Raw genomic sequence first — 22,816 nt, 5'->3', positions numbered from 1 at the left:
TTCAGGGAAATGTGTTAGTTGGAGATTAGTGGGGAGGGACAAGTGGACAAGGGAATCTCAGGGGGAGCAATTCCTGTGGAGGGTGTAGGAAGCTGAGGTGAATGTAGGTGTCTAAGAAATGGAGGAGATGCAGGTGAGGGCAGCATCAATGGCGAAGAAAGGAAAAGTGTGTGCTTTAAAGGAGGAGGACGTCTCTAATGCCCTGGAAAGGAAAGCCTCATCCTGGCAACAGATGCAGTGGAGGTGATTGAACTGAGAAAAGGGAATAGCATTTTTACAGGAGGTAGTGTAGGAAGAGGTGTAGTCAACATAGCCGTGGGAATTGGCGGGTTTATAAAAGATGCCGGTAGACCATTTGCCACCAGAAATAGAGAAGGTGCGATCAAGAAAGGGGAAAGAAGTGTCAGAAATGGACCGAGTGAATTTAAGGGCAGGGTCCAAGTTGGAGGCAGTTGATGAAGTTAACGAGCTCAGCATGGAAGCATGAAGCAGCACCAATGCAATCATCAGTGTAATGCAGGAAGAGTTGGGGCATTACCAGGGAAGGCTTGAAACATGGACTGTTCTACTTGCCAATAGGCAGGCATAGCTGGGGCCCATGGCTACTCCTTGAGTTTGGAGAAAGGGTGAGTATCTAAAGGAGAAATTGTTCAGGGTGAGGACCAGTTCTGCCAGATGGAGGAGGGTGGCGGTGGAAGCGAACTGGTTGGGTCTCTTGTTGATAAAGAAACAGAGAGCTTTAAGACTTTGATGGGGGAGAGTGTATAGGGATTGAACGTCCATGGTGAAAATGAGGCGGTCAGGGCGAGGGAATTGAAAGTTGTTTAGGTGTTCGAGTGTGTGTGAATTGTCTCAGATGTAGAAGGGAAGGGACTGAACCAAGGGAGATAGAATGGAGTTGACTATGTGGACGTAAGTTCAGTGGGGTAGAAGCAGGTAGAGACCATGGACCTACCAGATAGTCCGGTTTTTGGATCCATAGGTAGAAGGTAGAAACGAGCAGTGTGGGGTAAGGGAACTATGAGTTTGGGGTCAGTGGATCACGGTTCTCCAGCGTTGATGTGGTTAGTGATAGTGTCAGAGACAATTTTCTGGGATTCTTTTCAACAGGTAAGTAAGAGGAAGTATATAGTACATGTAGTAGTACATTTAGTATAGTACAGCACAGTACAGGCCCTACGGCCCACAATGTTGTGCCGACCCTTAAACCCTGCCTCCCATATAAACCCCCACCTTAAATTTCTCCATATACCTGTTTAGTAGTCTCTTAGATTTCACTAGTGTATCTGCCTCCACTGACTCAGGCATTCCATGCACCAACCACTCTCTGAGTAAAAAAACCCTCTAATATCCCCCTTGAACTTCCCACCTCTTAACTTAAAGCCATGTCCTCTTGTATTGAGCAGTGGTGCCCTGGGGAAGAGGCACTGGCTGTCCACTCTTTCCTCTTAATATCTTGTACACCTCTATCATGTCTCCACTTATCCTCCTCTCCAAAGAGTAAAGCCCCAGCTCCCTTAATTTCTGATCATAATGCATACTCTCCAAACCAGGCAGCATCCTGGTAAATCTCCTCTGTACCCTTTCCAATACTTCCACATCCTTCCTATAATGAGGCGACCAGAACTGGACACAGTACTCCAAGTGTGCCTAACCAGAGTTTTATAGAGCTGCATCATTACCTCACGACTCTTAAACTCTATCTCTCGACTTAGGAAAGCTAACACCCCATAAGCTTTTTTAACTACCCTATCTACCTGTGAGGCAACTTTCGGGGATCCGTGGACATGTACCCCGAGATCCCTCTGTTCCTCCACAACACCAAGTATCCTGCCATTTACTTTGTACTCTGCCTTGGAGTTTGTCCTTCCAAAGTGTACCACCTTACATTTCTCCGGGTTGAACTCCATCTGCCACTTCGCAGCCCACTTCTGCATCCTATTAATGTCTTTCTGCAATCTTCGACAATCCTCTACACTACCTACACCACCACCAACCTTTGTGTCATCTGCAAACTTGCCAACCCACCCTTCTACCCCCACATCCAGGTCATTAATAAAAATCATGAAAAGTAGAGGTCCCAGAACCGATCCTCGTGGGTCACCACTAGTCACAACCCTCCAATCCGAATGTACTCCCTCCACCACGACCCTCTGCTTTCTGCAGGCAAGCCAATTCTGAATCAACTTCCCTAGATCCCATGCCTTCTGACTTTCTGAATAAGCCTACATTGTGGAACCTTGTCAGATGCCTTACTAAAATCCATCCACTGCACTACCCTCATCTATATGCCTGGTCACCTCCTGAAAGAACTCTTATGAGGCTTGTTAGATACGATCTGCCTTTTACAAAGCCATGCTGACTGTCCCTGATCAGACCATGATTCTCTAAATGCCCATAGATCCTATCTCTAAGAATCTTTTCCAGCAGCTTTCCCACCACAGACATAAGGCTCACTGGTCTATAATTACCTGGACTATCCCTACTACCTTTTTTGAACAAGGGGACAATATTTGCCTTCCTCAAATCCTCGGGTACCATTCCCGTGTACAACAAGGATATAAAGATCCTAGCCAGAGGCTCAGCAATCTCTTCCCTCATCTCGTGGAGCAGCCTGAGGAATATTCAATAAAGTATGACTATGACTATTCCATCAGGCCCCAGGGACTTATCAGTCCTAAAGTATTTTAGCAACTCCAGCACCACCTCTCCCTTCATATCAACATGCTCCAGAACATCAACCTCACTCATGTTGTCCTCACCGTCATCAAGTTCCCTCTCATTGGTGAATACCAAAGATAAGTATTCATTGAGGACCTTGCTCACTTCCACAGCCTCCAGGCACATCTTCTCACCTTTATCTCTAATCGGCCCTACCTTCACTCCTGTCATCCTTTTGTTCTTCACATAATTGAAGAATGCCTTGGGGTTTTCCTTTACCCTACTCTCCAAGGCCTTCTCATGCCCCCTTCTTGCTCTTCTCAACCCCTTCTTAAGCTCCTTTCTTGCTGCCCTATATTCCTCAATAGACCCATCTGATCCTAGCTTCCTAAACCTTGTATGCTGCCTTCTTCCACCTGACTAGATTTTCCACCTCACTTGTCACCCATGGTTCCTTCACCCTACCATTCTTTATCTTCCTCACCGGGACAAATTTATCCCTAACATCCTGCAAGAGATCCCTAAACATCGACCACATGTCCATAGTACATTTCCCTGCAAAAACATCATCCCAATTCACACCCGCAAGTTCTAACTTTATAGCCTCATAATTTGCCCTTCTCCAATTTAAAAACTTTCCTGTCCTCTCTGATTCTATCCTTTTCCATGATAATGCTAAAGGCCAGGGAGCGGTGGTCACTGTCCCCCAGATGCTTACCCAGTGAGAGATCTGTAACCTGTGATCTGTATCTGAGTGTTGCTTCCTGGCCTCAGCAAGGTAGGGGTTGTTCTGCACACTACAGCAGCATCCATTTGATGGTAAGATTGGGATTGGTGCAGAGAGAGTGGGAGGGGTTAGTGCATTCAGAGGGGATAAGGCTTGAGGAGGAGGGAGGAGTGCTGAAGTCAAGCTGCTGGATGGTTCCCTGGCAACTGGAGATTAAAAGATCTGGAAATGGCAGAGAACCATAATGGGAGGAAGGTTGGAGATGGGAGAATGGGTCATCGGTGCGGCGTGGGGAATTCTTCCAAAGAAGTGGGCTCAGACACGGAGGTGATGGAAGAAGAGCTCGCTGTTGTGATGGGTGCAGTCCTTGCTGAGGACAGAACTTTCTGCCTCAGGAAGGTTAGAGGGAATGGGAAAGACACAGCAGGGATTAGAGCTGGGGAGGGTTGGGGTATTCAGGGAATGTAGGTTAGGGTGAAAGATGGAGGCTCTGAGACCCAAGAGGCGACCGGGGGGGAGGAGACTGAGTGACCTGGGGTTGGAGACTGGTGGTAGGGAAAGGGGAGCCTAAGAGGCCAGAGGCAGAGAGGAAGGTGGTGGCGACTGAGCTTTGGGGTGGGGCTGGAGCTAGGAGGCACGTAATACACAGTCTGAAGGTGTCCAGGGTCATTGGCACTGGACGGTGACAAGCCACGGTCAGGGGGTGCTGGACTGAATCACAGTCCAAGCAGGAGGTGTCAGGGACCATGGTCTGAAGATGTCCAGGGCTGTTGGAACTGGAGTTGAGGACAGCAGATCCACGGTCTGGCGATGGGCGATCTTCCAACCCTTCCTGGTCTTAATGCTAAGTGGAATTTTGCCACATTGAACCCAAGAAGAATACATTCTAGATAACACATCTATATATAGTTTGTGAAACCCATCTAGAGACACACCATCTGGGCCAGCAGCAATGGCCTTTTTAAAAGCATTAATAGCATTTAAAGCCTCTTCTGCAGTAAAATCTTTGAAAATATTAATATTGTCCCAAATTAGGCTTGGATTTTTTTCCCCCCCATATCAGCTTCATTTAAGTAAAGAAGGTGAAACTTTAAAATGTTTCTTCAGGCTATGGCTCAACTCACCTCTGCAGGCATCTTTGCCATTGGGGAACTTTTTATTGCAATCTTGTGAACTGTTCAGATTATGAGTTTTCAGCAGTGGAACCCTGCCATAACTGGAGGAGGGCCTGCATATAATACATTTTACTTTTAATTTTAAGACAATTTGCTCACTGTCATCTTTGGTACATGTATTGCTCCAATATTAAAGCACCCCAAGCAAAGAAACCTGTGAGTGTGAAGTACAATAAAAGTTGGCACTAAGGTAACTAAACACTCGGTTGAATAAGTATTACTTCACATTTCAGTATTTTTCATAGGACAGAAGAGGCACCATTTGGAGTGTTTCTGTCAGTCTCATTCCTCCACTTGTTTCTCTGTATTCACTTGGCCCTAAAATTTTTTTCTATTCTCTTCCCCAATTAAATCCTCGACCATGATTTTCTTGCCAGTCGCTTCACTGAGGTTAATTCATAGATCTCAATTATCCTATCAGCTAGCATATGGGAGGGAACAGGAACCTCTGGAGGAGCCCTCATTGATACAGGGAGAATGTAAATTCCACACAAACAGCACCTGAGATCAAGGTTGAATCTTAAGTTATCGGAGCCACATGACAACATAAAAAAAATGCCAAGTCTATTTCTGGCCCTAAAAGTAGCTTTAGGGTAGCATTTTTATGGAGAGAAGCTATGAGGTTTGGGGCTTAAAACCGTGGTGAGGTGAAAGAAGTGGAGATGTATTGTAAATCAAAGTTGAAAGAACAGTGCTTTCAGGGAGGGTTGTGTAGCTGGAAAAGGTTGGAAATGGAGAACATCAACACAGAAAAGGAATTAAACATCATGAAGATTTTAAAATCAATACATTACTGGACTGGGCACAAATTGTAAGTGATAAGCACATGGGTAAACAAGTTTTGGATGCATGACGTGCAAAAATGGAAGCATTTCAGTTTTTTTGTATTGATACGAAAATCGATTCAAAACTGTCTAGATTAAAACTGAATAATTTATGTTAAATGTATATTGACATGTCACTCTGAGAGCTTTTGCAAAATAAAGCTTGAATAATTTTCTAGGTAGTATAAAATAGACAGCTGCTTGGTATTCATGTCCGTTGTTTTGTGCAAGATCCCAGAAAACTTTTAGCTGAAGTATCTGGTGAGACTTAATATATCCTGTTTTAAGCAACATACATGTATGAAAACAGTACTGTTAGCTGTTTTTACTAAATATTATTACACATCTTTATCTGCTATAAATATCCATTTGGCTCCATAGAACTGCCTGACTGTATTGGTTTTCAAATGTAGTGACATTTACTTATGGCAACATGAGTAACTATTTTGTAAAAGGAATTACTTAATACTTATTTTCTTTCCCCACAGGTATGACCGTGAGTGCAATGGCTGCTTTAATACTAATGACAACATCCATAGTATCTGTGGTGGGTGCACTGTATCTAAGTTACATCCTGTATTTTGTGCTGAAGGACTTTTGCATAATTTGCATCACTACATACATCCTGAACTTCATTCTCTTTATTATCAACTATAAACGACTCGTTTACTTGAATGAGGCCTGGAAACAGCAACTCCAATCCAAACAGGAATAATTCGTACGAGCCTAGCACCTGGAGAGCCTGCTTTCATTATGTCTATTTGGCAGTAAATTTTTTTGAGAGGTGTATATGATATAAAGGAAATCAAAATAATTGAGAATCAATTTTTTTAAAATTGTATACTTGTGTGGGGCCCTGGACTTTATTTTCATTTATCTCCCTCATGCAAAGATTCAATAGACAGGCCAGCTGAGAGCAAGCTTTAACTGTAGTGCACATTCCTTAGGTGACCTGAATTTAAAAAAAATACACTAAGTGTCATTTGTATTGTTAAGCATTCTTCTTCCTTTTCCTCCTCCCAATAATGCAAATTGTGTTAAATTGTGATTGAAAGTGCCTTCTGTTACTGAGAATTTTGCTGTTTATGTTAATCCTATTCAAGTGTTTTATATTGCACAGAAAGTGGCTAACAGGTGTCCTGGGTCTTGGTGCTTTTATGTGGATCAGAAAAAATGTACTTTGAGTGACAGTGTGAGTGTTGCAAGTCCCAATTTCTTTCAATGTAGTAGTAATTTGTCACATATTGAATGGTAGAAAAAAATGTTTGGGTCCTGTAGGCATAAGCCTTATCTCTATAACATGCTTGATTCTTTTTTTAAAAAAAGGCCAACCACAGTAGACACAATGAACCAAAAAAAACGGTATTTAAACTAGCACCATTCACAGTGCTGGATAGTTCAGACAACAGCTTGCTAGTGTTTTTAAAATGCTTCCGAGTATCCAGTGAAGTTACAAAAGCTACTCTTTACAGATGTCAAAAATGCTACTGTGTATTTGTTAGTATTTGTGATGTGGTTTAGTAAAAGTGCAGTATAATAGTTAATTTTGTTTTTTTACAAAAACAACTTGAAGTTGCACTTTAGACATTTTATTTGTTTCAGTATTTTTAAAATTCTTGAATAAAGCAGCATCAGGACTACGTCTATAGAAATGTCTGGTCAGCCAGACCCAAGCTTAAAAGTTGAGTCTTTAGTGACCATACTTAATGGATCCCTTTTGGTTTGAATTTAATTGTGCTGTACATAGCTTTTTTTTATATAATATTGGACAAGTTTTGTTTTCATTAGGTTGAGGCCCCTTTGTCTTTAATGTAACACCATTGTGCCAAGTGTTTATGCGATTAAGACAAGTTGATTTCAGCAGCATTGCTTTAACATAACTTTCAAATTGTTTGGATTTCATGGATAGAAATAAGCTGTTAATATGGTTGATAACTGGCATTAAGAAAGTACTTAAATTCAGTTCTGACCCATAAAACATTTAAATATGCATGACAGAGGCTCAAATAAAGGATTCTGTCTTATTCTGTACAATTAACTGCCATCCAGAATTTGAAATGCCTGATTTGTTCATTATAATTTAGGAGTATTCCATTGTATGCACATTGACACTTAGCATTGAAGAGGCTTTTGCTTGGTGTAAACTGTGGTGCTCAGATATTGTTGGAAATGTGCATTCAGTGAGTAATAGCAGGCAGATTATCTTGTATTCGTTGCTTCATAGATAAAGATTTCAATTAAATATTTGTGCCCCTAAAACTACAAATTGCAGCAAATTTACTAGCTTTTTCCGGCACTGTAATTATTCGCATCAAAGAAAACTTCGTCTATTGCACTGAGATCTGAACAGTTTTGAATTTCTTAAAGTAGCTTATGATGTCATTAGAATGAGGTTACTTTGAGCATTTTTACAATCCATGAAATTGAACGTCATTGCAACTTTGAACTGGTAAATATGGTTTATTGCAGAAAAATATTGTTCAACCAATATTTTTTCTGCATGTAATTTTTTATGCCTTGAAACAACCTTTGATAAAAATGTATCAATTCTGGTATACCTCAGATACTGTGCACATATGAACACGATTCATCTTACATGGCTCAGTAAACCAACTTCCAGTGACTGCTTGATGTACATTGTCTAATGGGTGAGATGAGTTTTAAATCAGCAGGCTTACTGGCTGAAAAAAATGGGTTATGTCGATCAAGGACTGCATGTAATGCTAATACATAGTAATTTTATTTTAATCTAAAGCTTGTTCATGTGCAAGATATTGCATATGCAATCAGTAATTTATGGAACCAGTATTTTGCAACACATGTTTTTGTGTGTCCTTAACTGTGTTTGATTATTTTTAATCCTTGCACTGTAAATGTTTAGTTGGTGATGTTTAAAGCCATTACTACATTCTTTATAGAATGGAGATAATCCAGAGGAAGTAGGGTACAGTTAAAGCTTGCCTCAAACGTTTGAATCCTGAATATGGGGGAAGTACATTTATTGTGTCTGTGCTCCTTGAAGCTGCTGGGTATAGTAAGTGACTCAAGTCTGTCTCTGAGCTCCAGATGACCACTGAATGCTATTGTAATGTTACGTGACATTCCTGTGGCCCAATAAGCTGTAAGGGGAAAAAAAATTCCTACACAGTTATTTTATCCTGGCTGTGGGCCACACATGTGCATTCTTGATCCTGTTTTGAAGTAAGGCTATACTATGTAGCTACAATTCTACATGTCTGGTGCAAAACATATTGAATATTGATTTTTGCCACTGTTTTGGGTTGGGTTCAAATTTTGTGTATTTCTTCGTATTGGATCATTTTACCAGCAGTAGAAGGATGGACAAATTTAAGGTCTCAATGTAACTGTATTAACCCTCTTACACCACCGTTGTTTGATAATATTGCACTGTCTAGCATGAAACCCATGTTTACTGCTCATGATGTACTGTAATTGAATATAAACTATAGATTCCTAACTATTGGTATTGGTCTATCACTACATATCACTGGTATCAATATAGGCAAATGGGCCCCTATTAAAGACAGTGAAATAAAATGGTTTTCATTACAGTAAATTATCATTATGAACATGACAGGGTGACAGATGCTCTTTATTTTTGTAAACTATCTAGCATGGCAGAAGTACTATGTTCTTGATCTGTATAATATGTTCCATCAGAGTTATTTATTAATGCTGCTTCAAGCTCATGAGCACACATTTAAAACTTTCAAGGTGGACTCTCTGGGCATTGATCCCTTTCACAGCCACAGGCGAGAACATTTTTTTTATACATAGGTTCAAGAATATGATTTTGCTAAACAGCAAAAATTGTAAATATGTATGAATGTGTATTCATTGCACAAATTTTTTGGTATGAAATAAATGTAGAATTTACATGAGAAAGTCTTGTAATTTTTGAATGTTAACTTTGTAAGATTGTTTCTACCATGTAGGTGGACTTCAAAATGAACCATAAACTGAGCAAGTTCTCTTAAGGATCAATACTTGATAATTTATCCGACAACATTCATTGATTTTTTTTTCATGGCACTACTTGGTTACAGCTAATTTCAGTGTTTTCAGAATGTGGATTGCTATGTCAGTTTTACTTGTTAGGATGTGTAAAGAAATGCAGTTTAAATACTTGCCTGCAGTAATCCTGCCAAATGAGATTAAGTTCTGCTGAAGCAAATTCTTTCTAAAATATTGTAGTCAGCTAAGAAACCTCTTCAAGCTATGAATTTAAGTGTAACATACAGTGAATGGATAAGAGTAATTACTGCGTATTTCATGTGTTTCCAGAAGCACCTTGTCTGTGTTTATGTGGAAATTAGTACCTAAATCTGTCAGCATATATGTGAAACAATGTCTGGCAAATTGTTTCATAGTCATTGAAATTTTTATTGGTTGTAAATGTTTTTAAAAATACCTTTGTGTTTGTCGATCTTTAATGTGTTATTTAAAGATAATGAACTTATTTGAGCCAGGTATCTTGTACCAATAACTGTGTGTGTGTGTGTGTGTGTATATTCAATTTTCCATTATCATTATTTGAACCTTTAATCCTTTAGGAAACATTTCATGCTCTTGGTTAACATGCATTAAATAATTTCCTTGAATACCTTTTGTCAAACAACAGCTTTAAGTTAAATCTCATGATACTTGTAAATGAGGGAAGAATCAATCATGATAATCAAGTTTTTATTTAAGAAGTCATTCATTTCCTTACTCTTGCTGTGAATTTGTTATAATGCTGATAAGAAAATACTATACATTTATACAAAATAAATGAGACATTTGGAAAGTTAATTCCAATTAACCTTTAAAATTTGCTGAGTGTTATTTTCACAACGCAGGGAAAGTGTTTATAAATGAGCACCAGATATTCAAAAAATACAAAATTAAGAGGGCAAACAACAGGAATTCTGCAGATGCTGGAAATTCAAGCAACACACATCAAAGTTGCTGGTGAACGCAGCAGGCCAGGCAGCATCTCTAGGAAGAGGTACAGTCGACGTTTCAGGCCGAGACCCTTCGTCAGGACTAAAATTAAGAGGGCCTTGGTAGAATTCTGCTTAAAACTGTTTTAGCTTACCTATTTTACAGGGGAATAGAGTTGATGAAATTATGACTTGGCTGTGGAGAAGTTTTTTTCATCCCTTCGACAGGTGTGATGGTCTTCGTTTTGAGACTGGTGACAGAATCTGCCAAACAATAGGGTTGATGAGGATCTGTTTTTGGCGTTTGTCAATCTTAAGTATTGACATTTCCTCTAAGCTACTAAAGAGAAGGTAACCCCAGCTCTACTGCCTCAAAACCCTTTTTAACTCCCCAGGCTCTTCAAGCACATGGCAACACACAAAAAAAATCTGGAAAAAGTCAGTGAATCCAGACCAGGTGAAAGGTCTCAACCTAAAACATCAACTGTCCAATTCCTTCCTGAGTTTCTGTAATATCATGTCTTCAGATGGGTAAGTATGCATACTGCATCCTTCCCAGAGCTTTTGGGTACGTATCTTCAAGGCATGTTGAGGAAATTGTAAACATTTCTTAAAATGTTTTTTAATTTCCCACAGCGCTGTACTAGTACTGTATTCACAGATGACCACTGGCATAATACCTTGGAGAAATGTATCTGGTTTCATTTGCCAGTTTCCAGTAGCGATCCCGAAGAACAAAAGCTGCTGTTTTAGGTTGCCGCTGACGAGTGAAGATCCCTTTCCTGTTTCCAACCACACGCATTACGTCTGCAAGCAAATGAAGTAGTTATTCACCATCCTTCAAATTTTTGTGCCTCCATCCACCTGTTAGCAGCTTGTACAGTCTACTACTGATGTGAAATATTTAAAATGAAATTTTGATGCAATACATATTTTTCTATTTCATGTTTTAATATGAATCTGATATTTCAGTAACATTAAGAATTGATCAGCTAATTCAAGTAGAATATTTACAAAACTGAAAAGTCAACAATACAAGTTCCTGAAACTAGATCACATTATCAATAAGACAAGAGCATAGCATTTTAAGCAGCACGTCCTCTGCAGTTAGGTAACTCAAAATAAAGAGTCTGGTTGACTTAAAAGCCTTCGGTATAAATTATGATAATTAAATTTTACTGCCACCTGCAGGTGAGACCATGTCATTGTCTTACTATGTCTGCATATCTCAAAGTTCAAAGTACATACACGTCACAATATACAACCCTGAGATTCATTTTATTATGGGCATACTCAATAAATCCAATAATAATAGAATCACTGAAAGAAAGGAAAAACAAATAAGTAACCAATAAATAGAGAACATGAGATGAAAAGTGCTTGAAAGTTCAGTAAAAGGACAAGTGAAGTTATCACCTCTGGTTCAAGAACCTGATGGTTGAGGGGCAGTAACTATTCCTGGTGGTGTGAGCCTTGAGGCTTCTGTACCTTCCTGATGGCAGCAGTGAGAAGAGAGCATCACCTGGGTGGGGAGGGCTTTACCTGTGATAGACTGGGCCATATTCAGTAATTTTTATAGGATTTTCCATTCAAGGGCATTGGTGTTTCCATAGCATGCAGTGATGCAGCTAGTCAATATATTCTCCACCCCACATCTAAAAGGAGTTTGTCAAAGTGTTATTAACCATGGAGTGTAAAATCTAAATTTCTCATTAACCTTTGATAAAGCCTGTTGTGCAATAAGCAGCTTATATACAGGTTCATTGCCTTAAATAAAGCAAACTGTCACCGAGCTTCATTTGCTCCCAGCATAGTCCAAGCTTAACCTAACAGTACGATTCAACAACAGTGTGCAGCATCCACTCGTACTGTTAAAATTGCCTCTTCCTCCAGAAGTGAAGCGATCCATTCATACATAGAAAATGTGAGGTAAACAGTGCTTGTCCCACTATATAGCCCAGAGGGATCATCAATAGTTTAGAAGGGTGGGGAGGAGAGTGATTGAAGAAATGTAAACTTCTATTCTGCCATAGATCTCCAACTTGCCAAACAGCAATGCAATATTATATATACATGAAGTGTCATAAGTCTGTAGCTGTCATATTCAAAGAGCTGTAATTTGCTGATCTGCTGTAAGTTCCTATTGGGGCAGGGGTTCCCAACCCTTTTTAGGCCATGGACTGCAGATTGGGCGCCTCTATCTTAGGGTACGTGCTTATTCTCTTTCCTACTTTGGATAACTATACAATTTTTCCTAACTGAGTAAAATTTCATATGGGTACACTGTAGTGCGTTAAGTAGTTATTTATTTATTTATTAAATAAGACCATTTGAAGCACAGCTAGCATAGTCATTGTGCCACAGCACCAGCACCCAGGTTCAATCCTCTGATGCGTCTGCAGGGTGGTTACATGGTCTCCCTGTGATCAAAAAGGCACCACAAATACCATTCTAAGTTTTCCCCCATCAAGTGGTAACAATTGTGAGAGTTGAGAATAGGTGACAGAGAAAATTAATGGAGAATGGGCTTGCACCACGGACTTAATGGGCTAAATTATTTCCTTACAGCATAGCCGGTCACAAAAACATTCTGGTAAGCAACAATTCTGAGATCACTTCTCAAAGTTAAAATGTTGTAACCATATAACTTGGAAGATTTCAGTTCATCTCCTTGGATAATATCAAAATAGTACTTACGTTGGTCAGTCATGAAGTCGGCAAAATTCCAAATTAGTTCTCCAATTAAGTAGTCCTTCCTTTTTACATCAAATATTTTAAAATATTCCCGCATTACAGCTTGCTGATACTCTTCAGTGAACATTATAGGAGGATCCTAAAGAAAGATAATCTAGTAAAATCAACCTTGAATCTTGTTACTTAAGAATAATTTGAGGTCCCTTGAGTCATTTTGGATCAGCATGCAAGATTATGCTCTTTCAGTATCACTTAGCACCTGTTTAGCAGAAATTAGTCAAACCATTCACTAAATGCTCTAAGAAGAACTCTGCCATTTCCTCATCCATTTTTCATTGTCTTCCTCTGCAAAATCTTCATTGATATGACATTCTTGGAGAATCTGACATTTTCTGGTAGATGCGGATTGTTGAAGCCAAACCCAATTGGGTTAGATGCATACCAATTCCGGAGAGCAGCTCACCAGTATTCTCACTGGGTTGTTATGGTCACTAACCTTTGTATCCATTACACAACTGTTTTCTTTCTACCTTGTGAAATTAAATTAAAATAGATAGCTTCCATCATAGGAAGGGGTGGGGGGATAACATCAGGACAAGTCACCCATTCAAGAGATGGCAAATTCTTAATGCACTCCAAAATCTTTAAGACAGTTTTAGCAAAGGAGGAGATGAATGGATTCCTTCATCATTAATTCCCTGAAAGTTATCATTCCTGACTTGCCTAACAATATATAATGCTATTAAATCACTACTAGCGATTGACACAAGTTACAAACAACTTGCTGGAGGAATTTCGCAAATCAAGCAGCATCCACTGGAGGAAAGAAATTGTTACATTACAGCACGAAACTCCATTAGGTTTTCTGCAGCAGAATATTTGTTGCTCAAGATTAGTCTCTAATGCCATGTTAACTTTGGGTGGAAATGTCATGATCTTTTGCTATTGACTATGCTTTTCCCCAGATAGTATTCAATAAAGAAAATTACCAACTCATTGGCTGGGAGGATGTAACTAGCAGCAAGGCTCCACGACCATGGTTGTCTTGCTGCTTTGAGGCAATCTTAGATAGCCAGACTCACCTGCTTGTTCACCAATATGCTAACACTTATGATGCAATTACCCTTGAACAGGCCATGCCCAGTGAAGGGGAACCTGTGAATATTGGTTTAAGGTACAATTCTGAGCATGGGGATAGCAGCAGGCCATTACTTGATGAGGCCCAAGTTCTCACATCTTAGTGACAAAGATATTGTAGAGCCAACGGTAGTGAAGATGTCTTTGTTGAACCAATGACTGAGGTTGAGGCCTTGTAGTTGATACAGCTTTATTCTAAATTTTTAATGAAATCTCTGGTGTTCAGTAAGGCCATTTAAAAAGCAGTATAGCAAATTGTCTTCCCCAAAAAGGGGAACTAGGCAGGTTTTAAAAAAAAAAATCACCGATCCTTTCACCACAAGCTTATTGTCCTAGATTGTTATTTATTCATCACCTTGGAATTTAAAGTCTGGGCATTATAGGCAAGGCTTTGGCCTTTCCCATTCCCACTGGAGTCAAACAGATTACATCTGGTAAGGATGGTAAATTTCCTTACCCTTAGGGATATTAATGACCATCCAGCAGTACTTTGACCTTCTTTACTAATGACTAGTTTTATTTTCTCCTCGTATCCCAGATAATTGACTTTACAAATGGAATGGCCAATTGGAAATTGGATTTCTGATTATTTACTTAACCACTAACAATCATCCCCATTATTAATGAACAGCTGCCATGGTGAGATGCCACGGTGAAATAGTGAAGTCTTAACTTTTCATCTTAACTGTGCAAAAAATGTAAATAACATACACGTCATAAGTCGAGTTTTCTGTACTTACACTATGCAGTTCCGGAAGTGCACCTGCTCCATATTCACTCTGAATAATTGGTTTCTGGTATTTTTTATACCAATTCTCAAACTGATCGGTAAGTTGCAATGGAATGATCTCCAGATGGCCTGAATCATGGTACCAGGAAAGATAGCTGTTCACACAAATAACATCTGTGTATTGGACCTGTAAAAGCATAACCATAAACTGTCATTTTCCAATGCACAGCTCAACAAAATCATTTGTCAGGCTTCAGAATAAAGTTTGAACAAGCATTATAAAACATGAAGATCCTCTTTTGTCATAAATGTGACTTGACCCAGCACCATCATGCTCTGGGCAGCAGATCTATAACTTTTTTTTAAAAAAAAAGTGAACTTGGTTCCTCTATAACTAACACTAACAGAAAATTATTACCCTCAGAAATGGGCATATACTTTGGAAAGCAAAAATTCACTTTCTATATTTATTTTCAACTGGTGCTTGTGGCTGATTTCTCTTACAAAAATCAGGCCTAAAACACCAACAAGAACTTAACCATGTGAAGGTTCCTTAAGGTTTTTAGAGCTGGGGGTGGCAGTGGGGATAAGCTCCCACTACCCATTAAATGTTCCCAGTGGTATGCATCTCAAATTGCCTCTGACAACCAAGTCCAGCCTCTGGCTTTCATGTGTGGCTTAGCTAATAAGCTTGGCAGAATAATTTCTACTGACAGGAAAGGGCAAAGACAGGTTATTGGCACCTGAAGACCAGTCACTTTAGGCAGATGGGACCAACCATGGTCGGTAGCTCATCTAGGACAAAAACTCTGATCTCAAACTGCCAGAGCTTGGGTCACGAAGGCAGTCATACGTTGAGTTCAATGTTGACTGGCAACTCCTCCGATGCTGGTAGTGTCAAATTGTATTGGTCTCTGCCCTTCCTTTGGATTCACTATCTGCACAGAGAGGGGAGCCTGCTACATGGTCAACAGCTCGCTCTTCACATCATACTGCCCTGGCTTGCATATCACATAGACAGCTGGGACATGGCATCCATGGTCAACCCCCATCAATGGAGGGCTTCAACTATTTGAACACCCCATGTCAATAGAGTAATTGTTAAGTGCTGTTAACTTACTTTCTGGCTGTTTAGGGTTCACAGCGTCGAATGTGACAAGATAGGGAAGTTTTACTCCTGTGCTTTGGACTTCTACAAATTCGGAACAGAAACTATTCACTGTTTGTTGAATGAAGTTCACTTTATACAAGTACTCACAGCTTTTTCGGCCTCATAGCTAGCGTCTGTTGTAAAAGTAACAGGCCTGGTTGGATCCATAGCTTTTGTTGATGAAATTAAAGTCCTTTTTTAAAAAATGAAAAGCAGAACACAAAAAATATTTAATCATTTAGCTAGATTCCACTAAAATAATTTAGTAACTAAGTGCAAAGGATCACTGCATCACTCAGATCTTACTTGAAGTAATATTCTGCTGGTGGTAGTCCAGATGCTGGTTCATTAGCTACAGACCACATTACCACTGATGGCCTGTTTTTGTCTCTGTGTACCAGCTCTTTCATTACAGCTAAATGATGAGTAAGGGACTTATTTCCAAAGCTCACCCTAAAAGAAAGCAAATGAAAAATTATATTTCGTACAATTTAAATATCAACTCTGGGCAAGGCTAGGTTTTGTACTCCCTAATGGCTGTTAAGTAGTTCAATGATTAATGGCAATTGAAGTTGAATTATGCTTCTGTCAGGGAAGAAATCTATGGATTATTTTCAGTGCTGCAATGAAAGCAAAATTTTAAAGTATATGTTATTGGCTCAAATATGCTAAAGTAGAGGAAAAGTTATTTTGAAGTTGTGTATATTTACTCCCCGGGCATTGAAATGTTCCTCAGTAGACTGCAATCATGGTTAAGAGTACTATAATCAAAGGGCCTATTTCTGTACCATATATCTATGTTTAAAAAATGCGATAGAACTATATTTGTTCAATACAGTAACATTTACAAGTTTAAAAAGTTCCTTTTTCAATTACGTGAAGTTAACAGTGAACCAGAATACTCTTACTATTAGCAGAACATTGACATTTATATGAAACCGTCTGGTAAAATTTTAAGAAATGTTCTTACGCATTTCTGATGCCCACGCCTGGACACTCATCTATGACCACAATCCCATATTTGTCACATAAATCCATGATTTCTTCTGCATAGGGATAATGGCTTGTACGAAATGAATTTGCTCCCAGCCATCGAAGAAGGTTAAAGTCCTTGATAATCAATGGCCAGTCAAGTCCTTTCCCTCGAATCTAGTAGTGGAGTGGTGATGATAATTAATGTAAGGTTTCATATCAAGGTCAATCTTGCAAAACATTTGTTTTAGGTCACTCCTCAGACCCAATAATTGATGTGTACAATCAGAATCTCTCCCTTTAAATGGTAATTCTCTGTGCCTCACAACTTTTCCACATTTTGGAATAATTTCTCCTCCCTATAAACAGCTCTGACAGCTCAAGGATATGGAAATGACGTAGGGCAAATTGCTGAAGTCAAAGTTAGCTCCATTATTACGTAACACCTTTAAATGGATCTTACAGAGAGGAGAAATTCCACCTTCCTGGAGAGAGGCGATTATCTCAAGAGGGTAAAGATAAACTAGAATGTGGTAATTACCAGCCAATTAGTGTCCTTAATTTGGATTGTAAATTATATACATCTATATTAGCTCATAGACTGGAAAAGCTTCTACCTGGCCTCATCCACTTAGACCAGACTGGATTCATCCAGCAAAGACAAACTCAGGACAACATTAAGGAGAACCTTACAAATACTAGAACAGGTTATTAAGAACTGGACAGAGACAATGGTAGTGGGAATAGATGCTGTGAAAGCTTTTGATTCAGTTAGATGGGTATTCCTATATAAAGTGTTAGGAAGATTCGGCTTTCAAGAAAAGTGTATTAAAATAATCCAGACTTTATATGACAGCCCTACAGCTCGAATTAAGATAAACGGGGACCTCTCTGCCTCTTTTATTTTAGAGAGAGGAACTAGACAGGGATGTCCAATTTCCCCTCTCCTTTTTGCACTATACATTGAACCTCTTGCCCAGTTAATAAGACAGAGCAAAATTGTAAAAGGTATCAAGGTGACAGGGATTGAACAGAAGGTGGCGTTATTCGCAGATGACGTCTTAGTCTATTTGAGTGAACCAGAAAAATCATTCATAGGGTTGTTTACACTGTTGGATGAGTTCAGGAAAATATCAGGTTATAAAAATTAATGTAAAGAAAACGCAGGTTATGTCCCTAAATTATACAGCATCCAAAAAACTGCAAGATACATATGATCTTAAGTGGGAAAATATTTAGGAATAACCCTGCCAAAAGAGCTTTCAACATTGTCACAGGTAAACTATGGGCTATTAATTTCAGAGATAAAAGCAGATATACATAGATGGAATCTTATCTCTTTTCTAAGTCTAAATTCAAAGATAAATACCATACAAATGAATATTCTCCCTCAGTTACTTTACTTTTTTCAGACTTTACCTGATAACCAATTTAGGGAATGGGACAAATGGATTTCCCGCTTTATCTGGCAAGGAAAGAAACCTAGAATCCGATTTAACACTTTACAGTTAGGAAAGAGGAGGTATGGCACTTCCTTGCTTGAGAAATTATTTTTATGCTTCACAGATAACCCCTCTGTTATATTGGTGTAATGGAGAATACAAAGCTAGATGGAAGGAAATAGAATTTGGATTGATTGACAGTTTTCCTCTACAGGCCTCGATTCAGATAAAGGATTGATGGCACAATTGGAAAAGATTAAAAACAGCTGGATAAAACTCACAGAAAGTGGTTACTTCATGTGGAATCTACAACATGTTAAAACTTTTCAGATGGTGTGCTTACGATACCGAATTCCTTGAACTATGGATATAGCAAGGTCTTACAACCTACCCCTCATTCACACATAAAAATGCATTACAAAGTTTTTAATCTCTGCAGGATAAATACGGCCTAGAACACAATGTTTGTTTGTTTTTTTTTTTTTAGGTACCTTCAAGTATGACACTACCTTAACCAGAGTTGTAGATATACAGACTTATCAACAGCAAAATTAGAATTTTTCAAGATTCTGAAATCGGCTTACAGCTCAATACCAAATAAATCAATTTCTCGATTATATAATGCCCTCTCTCATGCAAAAAATGAAAACGCATTGTATATTAAAGAGAAGTGGGGAAAAAGCGGCGTTGGTACTTTCAGAGGAAGCGTGGGGAAAAATACGTAGCTTTCAGTGGTCTTCAACTAACTCTTTGGTTTGGAGAGAACGTTGCTGGAAAAATATTATAAGATACTTCAAGACCCCATATCAGGAAAAATATAAAGACACAAACGTGACGTGTTGGACAAGGTGCGGCTCCAAGGAAGAAAATCATTTCCATATTTTTTGGGATTGCCCTAAATTAAGTTTATATTGGAAAGGTATTCACAGAACATTAGTTAAGGTATTTAAGACTAAGATACCTCTGAACTTGGAGATTCTCTAATTGGGGCATATATTGTTTTTGGAACAGAAGATAGATGTAAAGCTGCTGCAGGCCCTTTTAGCGGCAAGTAAGAAATCAATCACCAGAAAGTGGCTAAATCGAACATCATCTACATTAGAAGATTGGCATGAAATTATTTTGGAAATATTTAAAATGGAAAAGATGACTTACTCTGAGAATTCAAAAAGAAAAATTTTATCAAATTTAGAATAAATGGATTGAATTTATAACCCAATGTGATCAGACTTTAGATGACTCGCCTAAAGGTTCAGACTGCTTTCCTTGTCAATATAGTAATAGTGTTAACGTAAGCTCCCTTGGTTCGAATGTTCACTGTTTTATTTCTGGAAAACGTGGAATTAATACAAGTAAAGAAAAAGATTTGGGAAAAAATGATAAAATGAAGTAAATAAGTACACAGGGATTGAATAAGTAAGTCTGTAGGTAGGAGCAAATGTGAACATGTACTTGTGAATGTATAAATATATATAGATTTATACATAAAAAATGGAAAAGGTTTTTATATGTAAAAAAAGTTTGTGTAATACTTGTGAATACCCTATCCAAATAAAAAAAATAAAATAAAGGAAATGATGTAGGGATCATAAACTCTCAAGATCACATAAAAAAACAAACGACAATTACTATTATGCATATTTATCCTATTTCTATTTTAGTGTTTAGCCATAAAAGGAAGTTTGCAATCAATAGAAGCCGGTAATATTCACAGAATTTACAGCACAGGTAAAGACAAATAATGCTCAGAAAGAGCCTGGTTACAATTGTGTGGAACTTCCTAAATTCAAATTAAACATCTGTGTGAATTTAGTGTACTTCAGTGGACAAATTTCACAATGTGATTTTTTAAAAATTGCTGATAGTAACATTTGTTGAAATAGAATGAAAATAGTTCACATCCAAACTAAAAATACAAACCAATACTTAATGACTCAAAATGTTAAAGCCAAACCAGAAAAGATACAAACAATTTAAATAGGCAGATGACAGAAGCTTTATTGATACTCACATCAGAATCGTCATGCTTATTCACTCCATGGAAATAGAATGGCTTTCCATTAATAAGGAACTGGGTCTTGGTAACTTTGACTTTGCGAATTCCTACTGGTAATGTATAAAAATCTTCATACAAAATGCCACCATTTTCACTCTTCATATACACCTAGGTATAAAATGTAATTTTTTTTAAAGTTGGCAAATTCAAGTCCTAATACAGCCACTAGTTTCCCACAGACACAGTCAAATAACATTTTGAATTTAACGTGGTTAAGATCTAGTAATACATCACTAATTACTTGCCTTAAAAATGCAGAATATAATGTTAAGAAATCTGATTTTTTAAAAAACTCGCTAAGTATAAATGCTGAGTAGTTGTGCAATATGTCACACTCAGAAAGAAAAGATTAAATACTGCCTTATAAAACAGGTAGAACGTTAAAAGCAAGCATTTAGAAGCAGCACACGATATGGTTGAGTAACATCTGTGGAAGGAAAGGAATTGTCAATGTCTCAGGTTGAAATCCCACATCAGAATTGAAAATGGACAAGAAACATGGCTGGTATAAAGAGGAGGGGAGAGGCAAGAAAGGATTTTGAGGTGACTGGTCAACTGAGGAGGGGTGCAAGATGGCAGGCAGGTTGTGCCAGGTGGGGGAGGGGAGCAGCAGTGGAACTGGAAGACAGTAGAAGGTGAATGATGCAGGGGACAGACAAAGTGGAAAAAGGGGGACAAACAAATAGAGCAAAATGTGGGGGGGGGGGAGGGAGTGTGAAGAAACAGCTGCTAGAGGGATATAAACAGGTACTAACAGTGCCAGATCCCCAAAGTAAAGGGGAGGATAGCCAGAAGGTGATTGCTCACCTCTCCGCTAACAATTAGTAGACAGGTGTACAAATACCTTCTAGCTATTCTCCCTCCCCTCCCCACGCCTTTTATTCTGGCATCTTCCCCCTTCCTTTCTAGTCCCGAAGAAGGGTCTCGGCCCAAAACGTCGACTGTTTATTAATTTCTATACACGCTGCCTGACCTGAGCTCCTCCAGCCTTTTATGCGTGTTGCTTTGGACTTTCAGCATCTCATGATTATAATGGTTGGAGCCAGGTTTTTCTTGTGTGCGGTAGGGGCGCAGTGGTAGAACCCTGTGTTTAAATCAGGAGAGGGTGAAGATCGGTAAAAGCGGGGCTAGGTGTTGTATGATGAAGGCAGCAAAAATGGGAAGACTAGAAGATGATCAGAGGGAGGGGGTAATGGGTGGGGAAAAAAGGGAGTTACCCAAAATTGGAAATTAGAATATTCATGTCACACCGTGTAAACTACCCACACAGTAAAAATTTTTCAGATTACTCTACAGAGCTAGAGGAGGTAGGTTTGAAGCCGATCCAATTGCTTAACTAGTTAAAGAATCATGTCAATTTTATTTTCTAAAACTCCAAACTCCCCTAGCCCCGCTTTTACCTTGGAACAATACTGTTTTTACATGAGAGACCAAATATCTTACCTCAAGGCTATACAGGTATGCAGGATTCTCATGCATCAGGTACGGCCACCATAGGTTAGGATTATTCAATTTGAATTGGCCAGCTGAAGGTACATCAGTGGCAGAGGCAACAACCTGTCCTCGCTGATCATACAGTTTCACTGTCAATGAGAAATATGCGCTTCCACTAACAGACACTTGGTAATTTATAATTCCTAAAAGAAAGCAAGATTAAAAAGTGACAGCTATGTTTTGGATGTCAAGAGAAAGTTACAGCACAGCATACTCCTGCTAAAAACAAAAGCTGTGTAATTCCAGTCAAAATCAAATCTTGTGCAGAACGTACTGTTTACAAAAAGCAGGACAAGTCCAATCTAGTTGATTTTCACCAGCCAGTTAGAGCAAAGTCATATCAAGTACCTGAGGTAGGAACTCTCACAACATTTAAGCAGCAACTGGAATTGCATCTGAATTGCCAGACCTAGTTTGCTACAGACCAAGTACTGGTAAATGAAATTACAAACGTTTGTAATATTGACAGGTATATATTGGTCAGCATGGATACAGTGTGGCAAGAGGCTTGTTTCTGTGCTGTGTGACTCAATGGTTAATGACCAGTTTGGATTTCTGGCTCCAGACCGCGACACAAATCGCTAGTCCAAACTTCAACCACACAGCTGAATGTCACAAATGAAGTGACAGGACCACCCTTGACATCAAGGCAGCATTTGACAGGGTGTGATATCAAAGAAATTTGTCAAAACCAAAGTCAACAGACAGCATGAGGAAAACACTCCAATGGTTGAAGTCATCCCCTGCACAAAGGAAGATGCTTGTGGTTCTTAGAGGTCAATCACCCCAGTACTAGAACATGGGTGCAGAA

At 38.9% G+C, this 22,816-nt stretch overlaps 2 protein-coding genes across 2 annotated transcripts in view; one reads left to right on the top strand and one right to left on the bottom strand.

Moving 5' to 3' along the window:
• The window catches only part of vkorc1l1 (vitamin K epoxide reductase complex, subunit 1-like 1), a 55,848-nt gene extending 45,668 nt beyond the window's left edge, over positions 1 to 10,180 (top strand). Inside the window, exon 3 of the mRNA XM_072243428.1 lies at positions 5,876 to 10,180. Coding sequence (XP_072099529.1) covers positions 5,876 to 6,102 — 227 coding nt within the window. The 3' untranslated portion in view covers positions 6,103 to 10,180. The remainder of the gene's footprint in view (positions 1 to 5,875) is intronic.
• The window catches only part of gusb (glucuronidase, beta), a 40,529-nt gene that overhangs the window by 7,425 nt on the left and 10,288 nt on the right, over positions 1 to 22,816 (bottom strand). The window contains exons 5-13 of the mRNA XM_072243426.1: positions 21,955 to 22,148; positions 20,467 to 20,619; positions 17,012 to 17,190; positions 16,348 to 16,494; positions 16,150 to 16,234; positions 14,902 to 15,078; positions 13,028 to 13,163; positions 11,011 to 11,137; positions 10,486 to 10,594 (exon numbers count right to left, since the gene is read on the bottom strand). Of these exons, the coding sequence (XP_072099527.1) occupies positions 10,516 to 10,594; positions 11,011 to 11,137; positions 13,028 to 13,163; positions 14,902 to 15,078; positions 16,150 to 16,234; positions 16,348 to 16,494; positions 17,012 to 17,190; positions 20,467 to 20,619; positions 21,955 to 22,148 (1,277 nt within the window). The 3' untranslated portion in view covers positions 10,486 to 10,515. The remainder of the gene's footprint in view (positions 1 to 10,485; positions 10,595 to 11,010; positions 11,138 to 13,027; positions 13,164 to 14,901; positions 15,079 to 16,149; positions 16,235 to 16,347; positions 16,495 to 17,011; positions 17,191 to 20,466; positions 20,620 to 21,954; positions 22,149 to 22,816) is intronic.

The sequence above is a fragment of the Mobula birostris genome, chromosome 25 (assembly GCF_030028105.1).
Source record: "Mobula birostris isolate sMobBir1 chromosome 25, sMobBir1.hap1, whole genome shotgun sequence".
NCBI lineage: Eukaryota > Metazoa > Chordata > Chondrichthyes > Myliobatiformes > Myliobatidae > Mobula > Mobula birostris.
Note: the sequence above shows the minus strand (reverse complement) of the source record. Positions and strands in the feature narration are given on the sequence as shown.